Source organism: Oncorhynchus kisutch, linkage group LG14, assembly GCF_002021735.2.
Source record: "Oncorhynchus kisutch isolate 150728-3 linkage group LG14, Okis_V2, whole genome shotgun sequence".
NCBI classification, from domain to species: Eukaryota; Metazoa; Chordata; class Actinopteri; order Salmoniformes; family Salmonidae; genus Oncorhynchus; species Oncorhynchus kisutch.
In genome coordinates this window covers 42,337,943-42,360,310 of record NC_034187.2, presented here as the reverse complement: position 1 = coordinate 42,360,310, position 22,368 = coordinate 42,337,943, and the positions used below count along the sequence as shown (strand labels likewise).

The following is a 22,368-nucleotide window of genomic DNA, read 5'->3' as shown; positions in this document are numbered from 1 at the left end:
TCAGACTCTTTACTCCGTACTTTGTTGAAGCAACTTCAGCAGTGATTATAGCCTCGAGTCTTCTTGGGTATGATGCTACAAGCTTGGCACACCTGTATTTGGGGTGTTTCTCCCATTCTTTGCAGATCCTCTCAAGCCTTGTCAGGTTGGATGGGGAGAATTTCTGCAAAGCTATTTTCAGGTCTCTTTAGAGATGTTAGATCGGGCTCAAGTCCGGGCTCTGGCTGGGCCACTCAAGGACATTGAGACTTGTCCCGAAGCCACACCTGCGTTGTCTTGGCTGTGTGCTTAGGGTCGTTATCCTGTTGGAAGTTTGAACCTTCGCCCCTGTCTGAGGCCCTGAGTGCTCTGGAGCAGGATTTCATCAAGTATCTCTCTCTGTACTTTGCTCCGTTCGTCTTTGCCTCGGTCCTGACTAGTCTCCCAGTCCCTGCCACTGAAAAACATCCCCACAGCATGATGCTGCCACCACCATACTTCCCCGTAGGGATGGTGCCAGGTTTCCTCCAGACGTGACGCTTGGCATTCAGGCCAAAGAGTTCAATCTTGTTTCCCATGGTTTGAGAGACTTTAGGTAAAAGCGGGCTGTCATGTGCCTTTTACTGAGGAGTGGCTTCCATCTGACCACTTTACCATAAAGGCCTGATTGGTGGAGTGCTACAGAGATGGTTGCCCTTCTGGAAGGTTCTCCCATCTTCACAGAGGAGCTCTGTCAGTGTGACCATCAGGTTCTTGGTCACCTTCCTGACCAAGACCCTTCTCCTCTGATTGCTAAGTTTGTCCAGGCGGTCACCTCTAGGAAGAGTCTTGGTGGTTCCAAACTTCCATTTAAGAATGATGGAGGCCATGTTCTTGGAGACCTTCAATGCTGCATACACAATTCCTCTGACCTCATTGCTTGATTTTTGCTCTGACATGTACTGTCAACTGTGGGATCTTATATAGACAGGTGTGTGCTTTTCCAAAACATGTCCAATCAATTGAATTTACCACAGGTTACTGCCAATCAAGTTGTAGAAACATCTCAAGGATGATTAATGGAAACAGGATGCACCTGAGCTCAATATCGAGTCTCATAGCAAAGGGTCTGAATACTTATGTAAATAAGGTATGTTTTTCTAAAAAAACTGTTTTCGTTTTGTCATTATAGGGTATTGTGTGTAGATTTGATTTAATCTATTTCAGAATAAGGCTGTGACGTAACAATGTGGAAAGTCTAGGGGTCTGAATACTTTCCGAAGGCACTGTAAATGCATTAGTTGAAAAATGATTTCTCTACTGCAATAGCCCTTATGCACATTCCATGACTGAACGTTATAAGCACACTTCCTACCGGTGAGGCAATTTCCAGTGGCGCATACTATAGAACTGAAGTCAGTCTAGTTGTTATCGACAATATAGCATTACTACCACTGTCACATTTATTACTAGGTGTCTTCAGGAATTGCCTCAAATTAATATTAATGATGTACATCAAATTGGTAAATCAGCCTCAGGTTCAAGATGTATATATGAAGTTACATAGACAACTATGAAGGTCTGTACCAAGTCAGTGACCGATATAGCTAGCTACAATCATATTAGCTAGATAGCTAATTTAACTAGCTAGCTAGTTACTTTATAAAATTATGTAAAGTTGGCAGAATCTACCGGAATGTGTGTATTTTCGTTAGCTTGCTTAAAAATTATGCCTGCTAGATATATTTGCTAGCTAAAAATAATGGTTATTCATGTCTTCTACACAGTATCTAACAAAAATACTTTGACGGGAGATCACCTGCCTGTCACAGGTCCTTGAGGAAGAGTGAAAAACCACACAGCATGAGAGTAGGCTAAGGTTATAGATAGCTACTAGGGACCTTGTTAAATATATCCTGTGGGACACTGTCATCATGGTCAAAATGTGTTGGAGACAGTGTCAACTTTTAATCTTATCATTAGATATTAATGATGGGTCCCAATCCCAATTTAGAATTGCCCATTTAACATGTTATTTAGTAAAGATATGTTGACGCATTCCTGTATAGTTAAATGAGCCCCTAGTTAAGAAGACTACTATGTTTGTTATTTATGGGCCACATCATTCTTGTTTCTCACTTCAGTCTTTCATCACACGTATCTTCAAAGGTGGTGTTAAAGCACTCCGTACCAGTGATAGTGGTCCAGAGCCACTGCTCCTGTGCTGCAGGAAGTGCTCTGTGCATTCATCCGGTGGCCCTTCTTTACCAGACAGCGCACTACTCTCAACTAAACATTCCTGCTGCACAGACACAGAACAGCGTTGGCACAAGCCAATAATACTAGTGAGTCTATCAATATCCATAAAAAATGCACCTGAAAAGTATTCAGCCTATGTAACAGTAAATCATTGTTAATTAGGGTGTGAAGCCAGGTCTGGTTGATGGGATAGAGTTCTGTCAACCTACTAACTCGTGTGCTGATGGAATAAGGTAAGTTGGAGATTCAGCTTGCACTGGCAGTGTGATGTCCTATAAACTTCCACAGCCAAAGACCTGTGAAATTGTGAAGATAGCCCCTTCTCCACCAATACTTCCATTAGATGGCTACATGCTACAGGCTTCTCAGTGTGCTCATGTCCTTAGCCATCAGGAGCAGTTCCACGTCAAGGCATTAGAAACAACTTATGAGATGTCACACAAAGTCGAGGTTGCTACAATGGAGCAGAGCAGCAGCCCAGAATTGCATCAGCTCAGGAAAATGAGAATAACATCCTGTCGTTTCCGAGAGGTTTTCCATGTCCGGGGAGAGACCTCAGCTGACTGCCTGGCTGAGCGGATGCTAAAGGGATCTGGTATTCAGACCACGGAGATGAAGAGGGAGCTACCCATGGAGCCACTGGCTGTACAGGAGTACTGCACACTGAATAATGTTAACTTCTTTCTGTGAGGCTTCGTAGTGCATTCAGATGCCCCGTGGTTAGGATCCTCTCCAGATTGCATCATATTTGATCCCAGTGTGAGACCACTCTTTGGAATCTTAGAGGTCAAGTCCCCAAATTTACCAAGTTATGCAGACTACCCTTACCTGAAGATACATAATGGAGAGCTGAAGTTGAAGAGATCTCATGCTTACTATTGGCAGGTGCAAGGTCAAATCTTTCTCACAGGTTGTAGCTGGTGTGACTGTCATCTGTGCACAGGAGGACATCCTAGTTGAAAGTATATATAAAGATATACAAGTTTCAAAAAACCATAAAAGAGAAAGAAGGTTGACCACTTATTTTTACCACTACTTGCAGAAGTGTCTCTCGCACCTGAATGGATCCCCTGCATGGGTGCCAAGTTTATTGGTATCATGAAAAATACGTTGTGATGTTATTGTGAAAACTACAGTAGAATAGATTTGTTTAAAAAAATGTTTTTATGCGAATGTTCAACAGTTCAGTTATTCAATCTTGCATTCTGGCTATTCTGTGTTAACTTGCTTTCGTTCCCCCACCCCTAAACTCATTGCCTAATCAAAGACAATACAAGCTCCACACAAACTGATATTCACTACAACACAAATGATTGATACATGTCATAGATAAACAAATAATGATTTTGCTGCTAGCAAATAAACACATGCACAGTTACACTGGTTTGGCCCATGCTCTGACCAATGGTCCGTTTCGATAGTTGACCAACAGGCACAAATAATTGGTTGATGCTGCCTGAGATGGTCAGGGCGATGACTGTGTCAAACAGCTTGTGCTCCTTTACTCTGCGGATCATTCTTTCAACATGCACTCTCAGCCTGGCAATGGATTGGGTCTCCCTAATCTCATGCGCTGGTATCTGTGTGCGTCTTGACAGAAAGGCTGGCCGGTGGACCTTGCTTGGAACAATGTCATCTACGAGAAAGCCCTTATCCACCATAATGGCCATGTCAGGGATGAGTAAGGAAATAATTCCAGACTGCTTGAAGATCACCTTGTCACTCACAGATCCAGAATACAACGACGACACGAGTGACCGCTCCATGTGGTAACATTCCCAACATGCTCTTAAAGGTAAAGTGTGACTTGTAGGAATAATACACATCACACTGCAGTAGTAGTGAAGATGGTGTCTGGCTGCGGAGTTCAGTGCAGTTGATCACTACCTGGGTGTCTGGATAGTCCTTGAACTCAGGTGGCAGGTGGGCTTTGATCGTTTCCTTGGGGATCCATATCCGTACTGATTTATTTTTATTTCACCTTTATTTAACCAGGTAGGCCAGTTGAGGACAAGTTCTCATTTACAGCTGAAGCCTGGCCAAGATGAAGCAAAGCAGTGTGACAAAAACAACACAGATTTACACATGGATTAACAAACGTACAGTCAATAACACTATAGAAAAATCTATATACAGTCTGTGTCACGGTCTGACCATCGTTCGTATGTGTTTTCCCTGTTTTAGTGTTGGTCAGGACGTGAGCTGGGTGGGCATTCTATGTTGTGTGTCTGGTTTGTCTATTTCTATGTTTGGCCTGATATGGTTCTCAATCAGAGGCAGGTGTTAGTCATTGTCTCTGATTGGGAACCATATTTAGGTAGCCTGTTTTGTGTTGGGTTTTGTGGGTGATTGTCCTTAGTGTCTTGATGGCCTTGGTCTGTGTGTATGTGCACCAGTATTAGGCTGTTTCGGTTTTCGTTACGTTTATTGTTTTTGTAGTGTTTTGTATTTAGATTCGTGTTACGTTTGTTGAATAAACATGGATCGCAATCTACACTCTGCATTTTGGTCCGATCCTTGCTACACCTCTTCGTCAGAGGAGGAGATAGAAGAGAACCGTTACAGTCTGTGCAAATGTAGTAAGATTAGGGAGGTAAGGCAATAAATAGTCCATAGTGGCGAAATAATTACAATTTAGCATTAACACGAGTGATAGATGTGCAGATGATGATGTGCAAGTAGAGATACTGGGGTGAAAAAGGGCAAAAATAAATAACAATATGGGGGTGGGGTAGTTGGGTGGGTTACTTACAGATGTACAGGTGCAGTGATCGGTAAGCTGCTCTGACAGCTGATTCTTAAAGTCAGTGAGGGAGATATACAGTTGAAGTCGGATGTTTACATACACCTTAGCTAAATACATTTAAACTCAGTTTTTCACAATTCCTAACATTTAATCTTAGTAAAAAATTCCCTGTCTTAGGTCAGTTAGGATCCCCATTTTATTTTAAGAATATGAAATGGCAGAATAATAGAGTGATTTTTATTTATTTCATCACATTCCCGGTGTGTCAGAAGTTTACATGCACTCAATTAGTATTTGGTAGAATTGCCTTTGAAATTGTTTAACTTGGGTCAAACGTTCCGGGTAGCCTTCCACAAGCTTACCACAATAAGTTGGGTGAATTTTTCGCCCATTCCCCCTGACAGAGCTGGTGTAACTGAGTCAGGTTTGTAGGCCTCCTTGCTCGTACACACTTTTTCAGTTCTTCCCACAAATTTTCTATGGGATTGAGGTCAGGGCTTTGTGATGGTCACTCCAATACCTTGACTTTGTTGTTCTTAAGCCATTTTGCAACAACTTTGGAAGTGTGCTTGGGGTCATTGTCCATTTGGAAGACCCATTAGCATCCCATCTTTAACTTCCTGACTGATGTCTTGAGATGTTGCTTCAATATATCCACATAATTGCCCTTCCTCATGAAGCCATCTATTTTGACAAGTGCACCAGTCCCTCCTGCAGCAAAGCACCCACACAACATGATGCTGCCACCCCCGTGCATCATGGTTGGGATGGTGTTCTTCGACTTGTAACGCTCCCCCTTTTTCCTATATCATTATGATGGTCATTATGGCCCAACAGTTCTATTTTTGTTTCATCAGACCAGAGGACATTTCCATGTGCAGTTGTAAACCGTAGTCTGGCTTTTTTATGGCGGTTTTGGCTTCTTTCATGCTGAGCGGCCTTGTCGATATAGGACTTATTTTACTGTCGCTATAGATACTTTTGTACCTGTTTCCTCCAGCACTTTTTGCACCGAAGTACGTTCATCTCTAGGAGACAGCACAGCAGTGGTATGACGGCTGCGTGGTCCCATGGTGTTTATACTTGCGTACTATTGTTTGTACAGGTGAACGTGGTACCTTAAGGCGTTTGGAAACTGCTCCCAAGGATGAACCAGACTTGTGGAGATCTACACAATCTCCACATCTTTGCTGATTTCTTTTGCTTTTCCCATGATGTCAAGCAAAGAGGCACTGAGTTTGAAGGTAGGCCTTGAAACACATCCACAGGTATACTTCCAATTGACTCAAATTATGTCAATTAGCCTATCAGAAGCTTCTAAAGCCATGATGGAATTTTCTGGAATTTTCCAAGCTGTTTAAAGGCACAGTCAACTTAGTGTATCTAAACTACTGACCCACTGAAATTGTGATACAGTGAAATATAAGTGAAATAATCTGTCTAACAATTGTTTGAAACATTACTTGTGTCATGCACAAAGTAGATGTCCTAAACGACTTGCCAAAACTATAGTTTGTTAACAAGAAGTTTGTGGAGTGATTGAAAAACAAGTTTTAATGACGACAACCTAAGTGTATGTAAACTTCCAACTTCAACTGTGAGTCCTCAGCTAAAGTGATTTTTGCAATTCGTTCCAGTCATTAGCAACAGAGAACTGGAAGGAAAGGTGGACAAAGTAGGAGTTGGCTTTGGGGATGATCAGTGAAATATACCTGCTGAGGTGCGTGCTACGGGTGGGTGTTGTTATGTTGACAAATGAGCTGAGATAAGGCGGGGCTTTACCTATCAAAGACTTAGATGACCTGGAGCCAGTGGGTTTGGCGACGAATATGAAGCGAGGGCCAGCCAACGAGAGCATACAGATCGCAGTGGTGAGTAGTATATGGGGCTTTGGTGACAAAACGGATGGCACTGTGATGGACTACATGTTGGAGTGTTGGAGGCTACTTTGTAAATGACATCACCAAAGTCAAGGATCAGTAGGATAGTCAGTTTTACTAGGATATGTTTAGCAGCATGAGTGAAGGAGGCTTTGTTGCAAACTAGGAAGCCGATTCTAGATTTAATTTTGGATTGGAGATGCTTAATGTTCGTCTGGAAGGAGAGTTTACAGTCTAACCAGACACCTAGGTATTTGTAGTCCATATATTCAGAACCGTCCAGAGTAGTGATGCTAGTCGGGCGGGCGGGTGCGGGCAGCAAACGGTTGAAAAGCATGCGTTAAGTTTTACTAGCGTTGAAGAGCAGTTGGAGGCCATGGAAGGAGTGTTGTATGGCATTGAAGCTCGTCTGGAGGTTAGTTAACAGTGTCCAAAGAAGGGCCAGAAGTATACAGAATTGTGTCGTATGCGTAGAGGTGGATCAGAGAATCACCAGCAGCAAGAGCGACATCATTGATGTATACAGAGAGGAGAGTCGGCCCGAGAATTGAACCCTGTGGCACCCCCATAGAGACTGCCAGCGGTCCGGACAACAGACCCGCCGATTTGACACACTGAACTCTGTCTGAGAAGTAGTTGGTGAACCAGACGAGGCAGTCATTAGAGAACCCAAGGCTGTTGAGTCTGCCGATAAGAATGCGGTGATTGACAGTCGAAAGCCTTGGCCAGGTCGATGAAGACTGCTGCACAGTACTGTCTTTTATCAATGGTGGTTATGATATCGTTTAGGACCTTGAGTGTGGCTGAGGTGCACCCATGACCAGCTCGGAAACCAGATTGCATAGCGGAGAAGGTATGGTGGGATTCGAAATGGTCGGTTTTCTGTTTTGTTAACTTGGCTTTCGAAGACTTTAGAAATGCAGGGAAGGATAGATATACAGTGGGGCAAAAAAAGTATTTAGTCAGCCACCAATTGTGCAAGTTCTCCCACTTAAAAAGATGAGAGGCCTGTAATTTTCATCATAGGTACACTTCAATTATGACAGACAAAATGAGAAGAAAAAAATCCAGAAAATCACATTGTAGAATTTTTAAAGAATTTATTTGCAAATTATGGTGGAAAATAAGTATTTGGTCACCTACAAACAAGCAAGATTTCTGGTTCTCACAGACCTGTAACTTCTTTTTTAAGAGGCACCTCTGTCCTCCACTCGTTACCTGTATTAATGGCACCTGTTTGAACTTGTTATCAGTATAGAAGACACCTGTCCACAACCTCAGTCACACTCCAAACTCCACTATGGCCAAGACCAAAGAGCTGTCAAAGGACACCAGAAACAAAATTGTAGACCTGCACCAGGCTGGGAAGACTGAATCTACAATAGGTAAGCAGCTTGGTTTGAAGAAATCAACTGTGGGAGCAAGTATTAGAAAATGGAAGACATACAAGACCACTGATAATCTCCCTCGATCTGGGGCTCCACGCAAGATCTCACCCCGTGGGGTCAAAATGATCACAAGAACGGTGAGCAAAAATCCCAGAACCACACGGGGGGACCTAGTGAATGACCTGCAGAGAGCTGGGACCAAAGTAACAAAGCCTACCATCAGTAACACACTACGCCGCCAGGGACTCAAATCCTGCAGTGCCAGTACATGTGCAGGCCCGTCTGAAGTTTGCTAGAGAGCATTTGGATGATCCAGAAGAAGATTGGGAGAATGTCATATGGACAGATGAAACCAAAATATAACTTTTTGGTAAAAACTCAATTTGTCGTGTTTGGAGGACAAAGAATGCTGAGTTGCATCCAAAGAACACCATACCTACTGTGAAACATGGGGGTGGAAACATCATGCTTTGGGGCTGTTTTTCTGCAAAGGGACCAGGACGACTGATCCGTGTAAAGGAAAGAATGAGTGAGACCATGTATCGTGAGATTTTGAGTGAAAACCTCCTTCCATCAGCAAGGGAATTGAAGATGAAACGTGGCTGGGTCTTTCAGCATGACAATGATTCCCAAACACACCGCCCGGGCAACGAAGGAGTGGCTTCGTAGGAAACATTTCAAGGTCCTGGAGTGGCCTAGCCAGTCTCCAGATCTCAAGCCCCTAGAAAATCTTTGGAGGGAGTTGAAAGTCCGTGTTGCCCAGCAACAGCCCCAATACATCACTGCTCTAGAGGAGATCTGCATGGAGGAATGGGCCAAAATACCAGCAACATTGTGAAGACTTACAGAAGACATTTGACCTCTGTCATTGCCAACAAAGGGTATATAACAAACTATTGAGAAACTTTTGCTATTGACCAAATATTTATTTTCCACCATAATTTGAAAATAAATTCATTAAAAATCCTACCGGCGCCGACAGAGATGGCCGCCTCGCTTCGCGTTCCTAGGAAACTATGCAGTTTTTTGTTTTTTTATGTGTTATGTCTTACATTGGTACTCCAGGTCATATTAGGTTTCATTACATACAGTCGAGAAGAACTACTGAATATAAGAGCAGCGTCAACTCACCATCAGTACGACCAAGAATAGGACTTTCGCGAAGCGGATCCTGTGTTCTGCCTTTCACCCAGGACAACGGAATGGATCCCAGCCGGCGACCCAAAAAAACGACTTCATAAAAGGGGGAAACAAAGCGGTCTTCTGGTCAGGCTCCGGAGACGGCGACATCGTGCGCCACTCCCTAGCATTCTACTCGCCAATGTCCAGTCTCTTGACAACATGGTTGATGAAATCCGAGCAAGGGTTCTTTGCTTCACGGAAACATGGCTCACTGGAGAGACGCTATCGGAGTCGGTGCAGCCAGCTGGTTTCTCCACGCATCGCGCCGACAGAAACAAACATCTTTCTGGTAAGAAGAGGGGCAGAGGCGGGGGCGTATGCTTCATGTGACGTGGTGTGGCCACAGCATCATACAGGAACTCAAGTCCTTCTGTTCACCTGATTTAGAATTCCTCACAATCAAATGTCGACCGCATTATCTACCAAGGGAATTCTCTTCGATTATTATTTTTTATTTTTTTATTTTACCTTTATTTAACCAGGCAAGTCAGTTAAGAACACATTCTTATTTTCAATGACGGCCTGGGAACAGTGGGTTAACTGCCTGTTCAGGGACAGAACGACAGATTTGTACCTTGTCAGCTCGGGGGTTTGAACTCGCAACTTTCCGGTTACTAGTCCAACGCTCTAACCACTAGGCTACGCTGCCGCCCACAGCCCTATATATTCCCCCCCAAGCAGACACATCGATGGCTCTGAACAAACTTTATTTGACTCTTTGCAAACTGGAATCCATATATCCTGTGGCTGCATTCATTGTAGCTTATCGCATATCGATTGCACAACCAGGGCTGGAAAAACCTTGGATCATTGTTATTCTAACTTCCGCGACGCATATAAGGCCCTGCCCCGCTCTCCTTTCGGAAAAGCTGACCACGACTCCATTTTGTTGATCCCTGCCTACAGACAGAAACTAAAACAAGAAGCTCCCGCGCTGAGGTCTGTTCAACGCTGGTCCGACCAGTCTGATTCCACACTCGAAGACTGCTTCCATCACGTGGACTGGGATATGTTTCGTATTGCATCAAACAACAACATTGACGAATACGCTGATTCGGTGAGCGAGTTCATTAGAACTTTCGTTGAAGATGTCGATCCCATAGCAACGATTAAAACATTCCCAAACCAGAAACCGTGGATTGATGGCAGCATTCGAGTGAAACTGAAAGCGCGAACCACTGCTTTTAATCAGGGCAAGGTGACCGGAAACATGACCTATACAAACAGTGTAGCTATTCCCTCCGCAAGGCAATCAAACAAGCTAAGCGTCAGTATAGAGACGAAGTAGAATCTCAATTCAACGGCTCAGACACAAGAGGTATGTGGCAGGGTCTACAGTCAATCACATAATACAAAAAGAAAACCAGCCCTGTCACGGACCAGGATGTCTTGCTCCCAGGCAGACTAAATAACTTTTTTGCCCGCTTTGAGGACAATACAGTGCCACTGACACGGCCTGCAACCAAAACATGCGGACTCTCCTTCACTGCAGCCACGTGAGGAAAACATTTAAACGTATTAACCCTCGCAAGGCTGCAGGCCCAGACGGCATCCCCAGCTGCGCCCTCAGAGCATGCGCAGACCAGCTGGCTGGTGTGTTTAAGGACATATTTAATCAATCCCTATCCCAGTCTGTTGTTCCCACATGCTTCAAGAGGGCCACCATTGTTCCTGCTCCCAAGAAAGCTAAGGTAACGGAGCTAAACGACTACCGCCCTGTAGCACTCACTTCCGTCGTCATGAAGTGCTTTGAGAGACTAGTCAAGGACCATATCACCTCCACCCTACCTGACACCCTAAACCCACTCCAAATTGCTTACCGCCCAAATAGGTCCACAGACGATGCAATCTCAATACACTGCACACTGCCCTAACCCATCTGGACAAGAGGAATACCTATGTGGGCAAGTTGTTGTTGCTGCGAGGGGTGCAGAGCTGTTGGCCGGGGTAGGGGGTAGCCAGGTGGAAAGCATGGCCAGCCGTAGAAAAATGCTTATTGAAATTCTCAATTATAGTAGATTTATTGGTGTTGACAGTGTTTCCTAGCCTCAGTGCAGTGGGCAGCTGGGAGGAGGTGCTCTTATTCTCCATGGACTTTACAGTGTCACAAAACTTTTTGGAATTTTTGCTACAGGATGCAAATTTGTTTGAAAAAGCTAGCCTTTGCTTTCTTAACTGCCTGTGTATATTGGTTCCTAACTTCCTTGAAAAGTTGCATATTGCGGGGGCATTCGATGCTACTGCATTACGCCACCGGTTGTTTTTGTGCTGGTCAAGGGCAATCAAGTCTGGAGTGAACCAAGGGCTATAGCTGTTCTTAATTCTACATTTTTTTTGAATGGGCATGCTCCACTCTGATCTGTAGCTTGGTTTCATGGGGGAATCCCAGGCTTTTGCCCTCCATGAATCTGCTCACATGTCTCCCTCAGGATATGTGACCCGATTCAGGAAACTAGGCGTATGTTGCAAGTCACGACTTCACAGGAGAGCTGTTTAAACATTTATAAAAATCTTTTTTTTGTCAGAAATGCCTTCTCGAACATGTAAACTTTCATGTGCTTTTTTTATCAAAGTTTTATGCCATCTGTAAATATGAATACAATTGTTAAATTATGAGCCTAGTTGGTTCAACCACAGAAGGTCAACAACCTTCCCGCTAGCCATGATTGGCTGAGATAATGAGTGGGCTGGACATGCCGAGAGATGAGTTTGGATTGGTCTGCCATATAGCATGCGTCTGTCTATTGGAGCTGGTCAGTATTTCTAGGTAATCGTGTCAAATGTGGCTTTTTTTATGTATAGTGTAGTAAAAGTGCATAAGCCTAATGACAAGTTAAAGTGTACTATTAGCTAGTTAACATTAGCTGACTTGCTCGCTAGCTAATGTTATGCGTATGCTCTCCACTTTCTGCAGGACCAAGTTTTGAAAGTGGAATTTGAGTATGATAGCTAAGGAGATGGAGAAAACACCAGTCTAATTACGTTGTGCATGGCATCAGACAGGAGACCGTCCAACCATGATGTATCCTGGTAAGATAGTCTAGCTAGCTACATTTTCAGATATTACACATTTCTAATTTCGACAGTGGTTTCATTTCAAGTGTACTGGTAATGTTAGCTAGCTATGTGTATGATCTTATTCTTCGTATCTCAGACATATTTGCTTGACTAGTTATAGCCATAGAACCTGGTTGGTTAGCTACCTGCAGATTCATGCAGGGTAGTAATGTTATGAGTTGGGAGTTATGGTCCATTGTTTAGCTAGCTAGCTGCATGTCTTAACTTTTCATTTCAAGTGTACTGTTCGCTAGCTAACGTTATCTGGCTGGCTCTCTTACTGACATTATGTCATGCGTTGGGATTCATTGTTTACCTATCTAGCTACATTTCTTACAAGACACTCGTCTTAGTGTGCCAGAGCGCAGAATAACTGATTCAATTTTGAACGCTCAAAGCCCGTTGAGTAAACGTTGGCAACAAAGCGCAATTCAGTTGTTGCCAGCAGCACAGTTAGTCACCAACGCTATGGATAACATGAAAAAAGCCTAACCAGCTCTGCTAGGGCAAGTAAAATGGTTAGAGTGGGGTGTTCTCTCATTATGTGTCTGGAAGTAGCTAGCCAATGTTAGCCAGTTAGTTTGGGTGCTTGACGTCGGTGTGAAGTAACAGCTTTCGGAACAGCCCTACTTTTTGGCCAGAGCGTCCAGTGTGCGCTCTGAATTTACAAACGGAACAATCTGACAGCACAGTTGCAATCACCAACGCTCTGGACAACATACTGTAACAGCCTAACCAGCTTTGCTACGGCGAGTAAGGTTCAGTGAGTTGTTCTCTCTCTCTCTCTCTGGTGTCTTGAAGTAGCTGGCAAGTTAGTTCAGAACAGTTGGATCAACCCTTAAAGAGATGGGTGGGGCTAAGGCTTAAGAGAGTGTGAACAATGCTGAATGGGTGTAGACAAAGAAGGGCTCTTCAATAGTACTACCAAAACATTGAAAGACGGTTTTCTCAAAAGCGAGTTTACAAGTTGATCAACTTTCAAAGCAGAATTACTTTGCCATTGTTTCCTCAAATGCAGCGTATTACCGTTTTGTAGCTCTGAGTCTCTACTTTTATCCAAAATAAAAAACAGAAATTAAAATGTTAAGGGGTTTAAGTATATCTGCGAGGGACTACTCTCATGCGAGTGCGTTTTTGTGTATTTTGAATGTACAACATTTGTGCATTTTTACATGTTTATTTTATAAGTCTAAGGCCTAGATTAAATCAGATCAAGCATTAACCGGCGATAGCCGACACCCACATAACTGATGTTTTGGTGGTGTCAGAGGGGGCAGCAGGTCTTGTGATCGTTGTCATCTAAAAATGAAGATGCTCAATTTTAAAATCATTCAACAAAATTATGAGGATTTCTATCATCCTAATTGAGGTGTAGATTACATCTCAGTGTTTGAACTTGTAAACAACGCTGCGTGGGATATATCTTAATGCGACTCCATGCAGCCAATGGCGATGTCCGCTCTAGGTATAATGTCGGGAGTCATGTGAATTTGACAGCTCTAACGCAGTTCCACCTCGGACACCGTCAAAACATTGGCTAACTTCCAGATATCCACACATATGCAGCCTTTGACTTGCCTACTGCTGAAATATTAGAAATATGTATCTCAATGTATTTTCATATGACAAGGTTTGAAAAGGATTTGCCAGTAGATTGTCGACTTGATTCATGATGATGACTGTTAGCCTGCTAGATAAGATTTTTTAAAGTATGATGTCCTTGATCAGTCCAATCAAAGCTACTGTAGATATAATGTGATGTGACTTCATTTTATCTGTGGCCAATGACCTTGAGCCTTCTTGGATGGGCACTTCTAATGCAACTCTATGGCAGCACCTAAAGGGGCTTGAATTTTCCAGCTCTACCCTTAGATTTTGAAGTGACGTAGTGTCCCCATGAGTGACAGAACACTGAGCCATTCACGGCAAAGAATATTACCAACCCATACGCTACGCGGTTTCCGCTGGCTGCCCCACCAACACAGAAAGCACTGAGCTAGACTGAAACACCTGCATTTTGGAGCTTCCTTACTCAAGAAAGCAACAATTGTTTTGTATGTGGCTTTATTAACACAATGATTTATTTTGATATTGTTTGCAAACTGATATGTGTTTTTTTTTTTTTGGGGGGGGGGGCAAAACAGGTGGGGATCTGCTCCACTTGCCCTGAATGACAGGTCGCCACTGCCTGTGGTTTATTATGGGCTAATAACCTAAACTGTTACCTTCATTTTTATAAAGTGTACCTTAATGTAAAAAAATATATAATTGAGTTATTTTTTTGTCCCGGTTTAGCTTGGGTTTGAAGGAAGAGTCTTGGCTTTCCGTGTCTGAGGATGCAGATGTGTCCTGTAATTGTGATCTTGTCACCACGGCAACCAACAGTATCATACCCATCATGTCTTTGGTCAAAAATGTACCTTCATCCTCCCAACTCTGGGCCACATAACCGAGCACACACAAACACACTAAATACTTGACACACAGAAAAATTTGTACATAAATACTCTGACACACACATTGCCACACACGCATGCACAACAATGCACACACAACTCCCTGTCGAACATAGATTTTCACTACCACTTACACACTCTGCTGAGTTCTTTGAGGTAATTAGCGCCAGCTATTAGTCATGGAGACTTTATGATGGGGAGAGAGGAGGAAAGTGCAGGGAGTGCAGAAATAGAGTGGAGTGGACTGGATCCTCCTTTCCTCATCTCCTTTACTTAATGACTGTGTATCGGTGAAAAAGCTACATAGTCATCCACCATATTATTGTCATTACATTTTGTATCATTATCATATCAATATTACCACTGCAACTTTATTTATTTCACATCGTTCAAGAGTTTTCAGATTAGCCGTCATGAAGCAAAGAAACAAGACAAGAAGGAATCACTTGCTAAAACAATTACTAAAATAATTTGGACACTTGTGGGAACATATTAAGACATGGGGTGCTACTGGTGAGAGTCATGGGACTCCTTTAGTACAGTCCTTGTCCTGGAGAGCAACATTGGTGTGCAAGCTTTTGTTCCAGCCCAGCAGTAAAATGCTTTACTCAATTGATCAACTAGTCTAGAAAACTCTTATAAAGATGCAAGACACTAATAATAATGAAACCAAACTCAAGGACCTTAATTATAATAGAAACCCAAAACAAACCCCTCCTGAATTCTTCATTTTTGGTACATCCCATGTTCCCTCAACTCTCGGGAACAGCACCTTTAGTGAGGAGCCATAGGCTTCCTGAATGACTGAACCAAATTCTGCCCCACAATGGCACCTTAGCTAGCGACCGCTGCCCTGTAACTGATTCCTTCTCCCGTTAAGCCAACATTCCCGACAGCTTGTCAAACAGTTGTCCCAAGGCTCAACCCTGATGCTCTGCTCCCCTTCCCCCCTGCTCTCTGCCCTGTGCCCAGCTAGCCTGTCAAATCTTCAGTGTGAGTTTATATTAGCTAGGAATGTAAGTTATGTCGAGAGGTGGTTGTATGTTATAGTGGTTAAGACTTTGGTCTGGTGACCCTAACATTGTAAATTCAAATCCCAGGTTGGATGTAATAATCAGAGGTGTATATTTCTTGTAAGCACTTCACTAGAATCAGATCTCCCAATCCAAGAAGTGATGTCACTTCTAAAAGAAGAAAACGGACCTTGAATCAGTGGTTAGGGTAAACTACCATCTACAAACTAAACAATGTTGTTGTGTCCCTTTAAAAGCTTTTATCTTAAATTGTCCTACTATGTGACTAGCTGTATCATTAGGGTGTGTAAATGTGGATAATTCACATCTGCCCCATGATCTCTTGCATTTAACAGCCATAATCTATTATATTACTGTACTACATACTCCGATAAGCAAACCACACGTGCACACAACCCATCTCTCTGGATTGTAAACTGTCATGGTCAAAACATATTGATACAATGTAGCTAAGATGGGGAGTTTTCTGTCCATAATAAAGTGTTTCTCTGCCTTAACAAAAGTATCAACAAGGCAGGTCCTACAGGCCCTAGTTTTGTCTCACCTGGACTACTGTTCAGTCGTGTGCTCAGGTGCCTCAAAGAGGGACTTGGGAAAATTACAATTGGCCCTTAAATGTACATGGAGAGCTAACAATAATATACGTGTCAATCTCTCCTGGCTCAAAGTGGAGGAGAGATTCACTTCATCACTATGTTTTTGTAAGAAGTGTTGACATGCTGAATGCACTGAGGTGTCTGTTTTTAAACTACTAGCACACAGCTCACCCATGCATACCCCACGGCTGGCATTACACATCTGGCTAAAAGACAACTGTAGCTCTGCTGGAGTCACTTATTGATAACTTTGACACCTTCTGGAAACAGAAGATACTCTAGTGGAATGAGTCCATCCAAATAATTTTGGTTCCTGGACTCTGTCCACACATTTCAAGGCTGTGTTAAAACAATGACTGGTAAATGATCCAAGACCAGCTCAGTTAATCCCTACCATTGTGACAATGAGTCGTCATAATGCTGCATCAAATGTACATGATCTTAGGGGCATTGGCAAACACAATGTAAGTAATTTAATGTTTGTACCCCTAAATGCACCAAATAGAGCTGTTTATCCTACAGCTATTGTAAGCAGTAATCATGAGCCTATAAACCAGAGTTACACTGTTTGCACTGAGGCAGTGTGAAATAGTAGGGAGACCACTTAGTGCAGGGTGAGCTGCATAAAGTGTACCTCTGATAAGCTTCCCAGTAAAGCATTAAAAACAAATAAGCAACCCAGAAAAGTGCTAAAAATAGCCCATATTAACATATGTAGCCTAAGAAACAAGGTCCATGAAGTCAATAACTTGCTTGTAACAGATGACATTCATATTTTGATTATCTCTGAAACTCACGAAGACAATACTTTTGATACAGTGGTAGCAATACATGGTTATAACAGAAATAACAGAAATGCCAACGGAGGAGGTGTTGCGGTCTATATTCAGAACCACTTTCCTGAAAAGCTTAGAGACGATCTAATGTTGAAGTAATATGGCTACAGGTTCACCTGCCTCACCTGAAGCCCATTCTTGTGGGAAGCTGCTATAGACCACCAAGTGCTAACAGTCCGTATCTGGATAATATGTGATATGAACAGGGAAGTATATTTTCTGGGTCATTTAAATATTGACTGGCTATCATCAAGCTGCCCACTCAGGAAAAAACTTTAATGTGTAACCAGTGCCTGCAACCTGGATCAGGTTGTCAGTCAACCTACCAGGGTAGTTACAAACAGCACAATAATTAAATAATCAACATGTATTGATCACATCTTTACTAATGCTGCATATTTGCTTTAAAGCAGTATCCTAATCCAAAGTATGTAGTGATCACAATATAATAGCCATATCTAGGAAAACCAAAGTTCCAAAGGCTGGGTCTAATATAGTGTATAAAAGATCATACAATACGTTTTAAAGTGATTCATATGTTGATGTAAATAATACAGTTGAAGTCGGAAGTTTGCATACACTTAGGTTGGAGTCATAACTTGTTTTTCAACGACTCCACAAATTTCTTGTTAACAAACTATAGTTTTGGCAAGTCGTTCAGGACATCTACTTTGTGCATGACACAAGTAATTTTTCCAACAATTGTTTGCAGACAGATTATTTCACTTATAATTCACTGTATCACAATTCCAGTGGGTCAGAAGTTTAAGGCTAATTGACATCATTTGAGTCAATTGGCGGTACCTGTGGATGTATTTGAAGGCCTACCTTCAAACTCGGTGCCTCTTTGCTGGACATCCATGGGAAAATCAAAACAAATCTGCCAAGACCTCAGAAAAAAGATTGTAGACCTTGCCATTTTACCCTCTGAATGGCACACCTACACGATCCATGTCTCAATTGTCTCAAGGCTTAAAAATCATTTTTTGACCTGTCTCCTCCCATTTATCTACACTGATTGAAATGGATTTAACAGATGACATCAACAAGGGATTATAGCTTTCACCTAGATTCACCTGGTCAGTCTATGGCATGGCAAGAGCAGGTGCTCCTAATGTTTTGTATACTCAGTGTATAGCTCACTATGGGATGATCATAAATAAATTGTCCCTCCTTAGAAAAAAGTCAATATATCAAGTTTCAGTTTGATAGGGTGTGTCAGAACACATGACTTGTATGTTTCCACAAGAATGAGGTGTGTCTGTCTGTCTGTAAACACTATGCCTTGAGGTTGGGTTTTCCTAAAGCAATGACAATGATTTACCCAAGCATTAGGTAAGGGTGTTCACTCTGCAACAAGGCTAAACCCTTCTCAGTGTTAATGGAGAAGGTTGCTGAAATTGTTCATTAGTGAAGCCTTGATACAAAGTTGCCCATAGCTTTCATTACGCTGGGAAACAGACTGGATAAGTAATTCATTTTTTACTTCTCCTTAGATTCTAAAATCTTGACATTATTGACAAAACATCTGTGGCCCTAGTGCCCACATCATTTCTCCCTGGACAATGGCTTTGCACTGTAAATCATTAACACGACTCTTATTGACAAAGGACCTTTCACTGTTTACATTATTACATCATTCCTTGCCAGTTCGGCCAAACACTTTGGTATGTGTGTTGGAACGCAGTGGCTGCATGTCCCCTCATTAGATTAGCTGTTTTATATTGAGAATTTTTTGGGACATGTAAAGAATTTATCATACTTTCACCTTTCATCAGTCAATGTGTTTTTCCTCTTACCTCAACCTAGATTAACCGGTTTGGCACCCTTTTTTATTTACATTCACAGGTGTGTGAAGACTGAAAACAAAACTCCTTTTTCTCCTCATTTGTATCTTTGGGACTCTTTTGGAATTACAGCTTTTTTTTGGAAGTGTTAAACTGACATAAACTTCATGTCATGATGAAGTCCACAAAGGATTTATTGGAGTTTCTGGACCTGAGTCATCTGTCCACAGATGAGGAATTGGCAATCCGACAGGTGCTTCAGCGAGATGACAACCTCAGGAAGCGAGAGACTGGACGCATACGGTAATACATTTTTGGCCTTGGTAGCAATAAATGTCTTGATATTGTTGGTTCGAATACATGCTGAGAGTGAACATTCCCTATTTCATGATAGTTAATGTCAAATCAAATTTTATTTGTCACATACACATGGTTAGCAGATGTTAATGCGAGTGTAGCGAAATGCTTGTGCTTCTAGTTCCGACAATGCAGTAATAACCAACAAGTAATCTAACTAACAATTTCAAAACTACTGTCTTATACACAGTGTAAGGGGATAAAGAATATGTACATAAAGATATATGAATGAGTGATGGTACAGAGCGGCATAGGCAAGATACAGTAGATGGTATTGAGTACAGTATATACATATGAGATGAGTATGTAAACAAAGTGGCATAGTTAAAGTGGCTAGTGATACATGTATTACATAGGGATGCAGTAGATGATATAGAGTACAGTATATACGTATGCATATGAGATGAATAATGTAGGGTATGTAACATTATATTAGGTAGCATTGTTTAAAGTGGCTAGTGATATATTTTACATCATTGCCCATCAATTCCCATTATTAAAGTGGCTGGAGTTGAGTCAGTGTGTTTGCAGCAGCCACTCAATGTTAGTGGTGGCTGTTTAACAGTCTGATGGCCTTGAGATAGAAGCTGTTTTTCAGTCTCTCGGTCCCAGCTTTGATGCACATGTACTGACCTCACCTTCTGGATGATAGCGGGGTGAACAGGCAGTGGCTCGGGTGGTTGTTGTCCTTGATGATCTTTATGGCCTTCCTGTAACATCGGGTGGTGTAGGTGTCCTGGAGGGCAGGTAGTTTGCCCCCGGTGATGCGTTGTGCAGACCTCACTACCCTCTGGTAGTGAGGTCACTGATGTTCGGACACTGATGTTCAGTGATTAGGCCTGGCTCACAGTCGGCATTCCAAAGGTGTTTGATGGGGTTGAAGTCAGGGCTCTGTGCAGGCCAGTCAAGTTCTTCCACATCTACTGTATGGACCTCGCTTTGTGCACGGGGGCATTGTCATGCTGAAGCAGGAAAGGGCCTTCGCTAAACTGTTTCCACAAAGTTGGAAGCACAGAATCGTCATTGTATGCTGTAGCTATAAGATTTCCCTTCACTGGAACTAAGGGGCCTAGCCGAACTATGAAAAACAGCCCCAGACCAGGTAGTGTTCTCCTGGCATCCTCCAAACCCAGATTAGCCGGTCTGACTTCCAGATGGTTAAGCGCAATTCATCACTCCAGAGAACGTGTTTCCAGTGCTCCAGAGTCCAATGGCGGTAAGCTTTAGATCACTCCAGCTGACTCTTGGCATTGCGCATGGGGATCTTAGGCTGCTCTGCCATGGAAACCCATGTCATGAAGCTCCCGACGAACAGTTCTGGTGATGATGTTGCATCCTGAGGAAGTATGCATTCAAATATAAATACAGCATAGGCCTAGGCTACATAGCAGAGTTGGGGTCAATTCCCATTTCAATTCCAGTCATTTGAGGAAGTACAATGAAATTCCAATTCCAATTCTCTTCAGTGAGTGTTGCAACCGAGGACAGACAATCTTTTACGCGTTATGCACTTCAGCACTTGACCGTTCTATTCTGTGAGCTTGTGTGTCCAACCACTTCGTGGCTGAGCCGTTGTTGCTCCTAGACGTTTCCACTTCACAATAACAGCATTTACAGTTGACCAGGGCAGCTCTAGCAGGGCAGATATTTGACGTACTGACTTGTTGGAAAGGTGGTATCCTATGATGCCACGCTGAAAGTCACTGAGCTCTTCAGTATGAGACATTCTACTGCCAATGTGAGTCTATGGAAATTGCAGGGCTGTGTGTTTGATTTTATACCCCTGTCAGCCACGGGTGTGGCTGAAATAGCAGAAAGCAAACTTTTGTATATACAGTACATTCAGAAAGCATTCAGACCCATTGACTTTTCCCACCCGTATTTGGGGAGTTTCTCCCATTTCTCTCTTCAGATCCTCTCAAGCTATTTCAGGTCTCTCCAGGGTTCAAGTCTGGGCTCTGGCTGGGCTATTCAAGGACATTCAGATACTTTTCCCAAAGTTCCTCTGTTGTCTTGGCTGTGTGCTTTATCCAGTTGGAAGGTGAACCTTCGCATCAGCCTGGGGGTCCTGAGTGCTCTGGAGCAGGTTTTCATCAAGGATCTCTCTGAACTTTGCTCCGTTCATCTTTCCCTTAATCCTGACTAGTGTCCCCAGTCCCTGCCGATGGAAAAACATCCCACAGCATGATGCTGCCACCACCATGCTTCATTGTAGGGATGATACAAGGTTTCCTCCAGATGTGACGCTTGGCATTCAGACCAAAGGGTTCAATCTTGATTTTCATGGTCTTAGAGTCCTTTAGGTGCATTTTGGCAAACTAGAAGCAGGCTGTCTTGTGTCTTTTGCTGTGGAGTGGTTTCCATCTGGCCTCTCTACCATAAATGCCTGATTGGTGCTGTATTGCAGAGATGTTTGTCCTTCTGGAAGGTTCTTTCATCTCCACAGAGGAACTCTGGAGCTCTGTCAGAGTGACCATTGGGTTATTGTTCACGTCCCTGAACAAGGCCCTTTTCCCCCGATTGCTCAGTTTGGCCTGGCGAACAGCTCTAGCAAGATTCTTGATGGTTCCAATCTTCTTCCATTTAAGAATAATGGAGGCCAATGTGTTCTTGGGACCTTACAGTTGAAGTCGGAAGTTTACATACACTTATGTAGGAGTCATTAAAACTCGTTTTTCAACCACTCCACAAATGTCTTGTTAACAAACTATAGTTTTGGCTAGTCGGTTAGGACATCTACTTTGTGCATGACACAAGTCATTTTTCCATCAATTGTTTACAGACAGATTATTTCACTTATAATTCACTGTATCACCATTCCAGTGGGTCAGA

The 22,368-nt window shown here is 42.8% G+C and overlaps 1 protein-coding gene across 1 annotated transcript in view; it reads left to right on the top strand.

Annotated features, from left to right (window-relative positions):
• The first annotated feature begins 12,177 nt into the window (after positions 1 to 12,177).
• Positions 12,178 to 22,368, top strand: part of si:ch211-266g18.6 (synaptotagmin-like protein 2) — a 50,991-nt gene continuing 40,800 nt past the window's right edge. The window contains exons 1-2 of the mRNA XM_020470369.2: positions 12,178 to 12,443; positions 19,241 to 19,482. Coding sequence (XP_020325958.1) covers positions 19,352 to 19,482 — 131 coding nt within the window. The 5' untranslated portion in view covers positions 12,178 to 12,443; positions 19,241 to 19,351. The remainder of the gene's footprint in view (positions 12,444 to 19,240; positions 19,483 to 22,368) is intronic.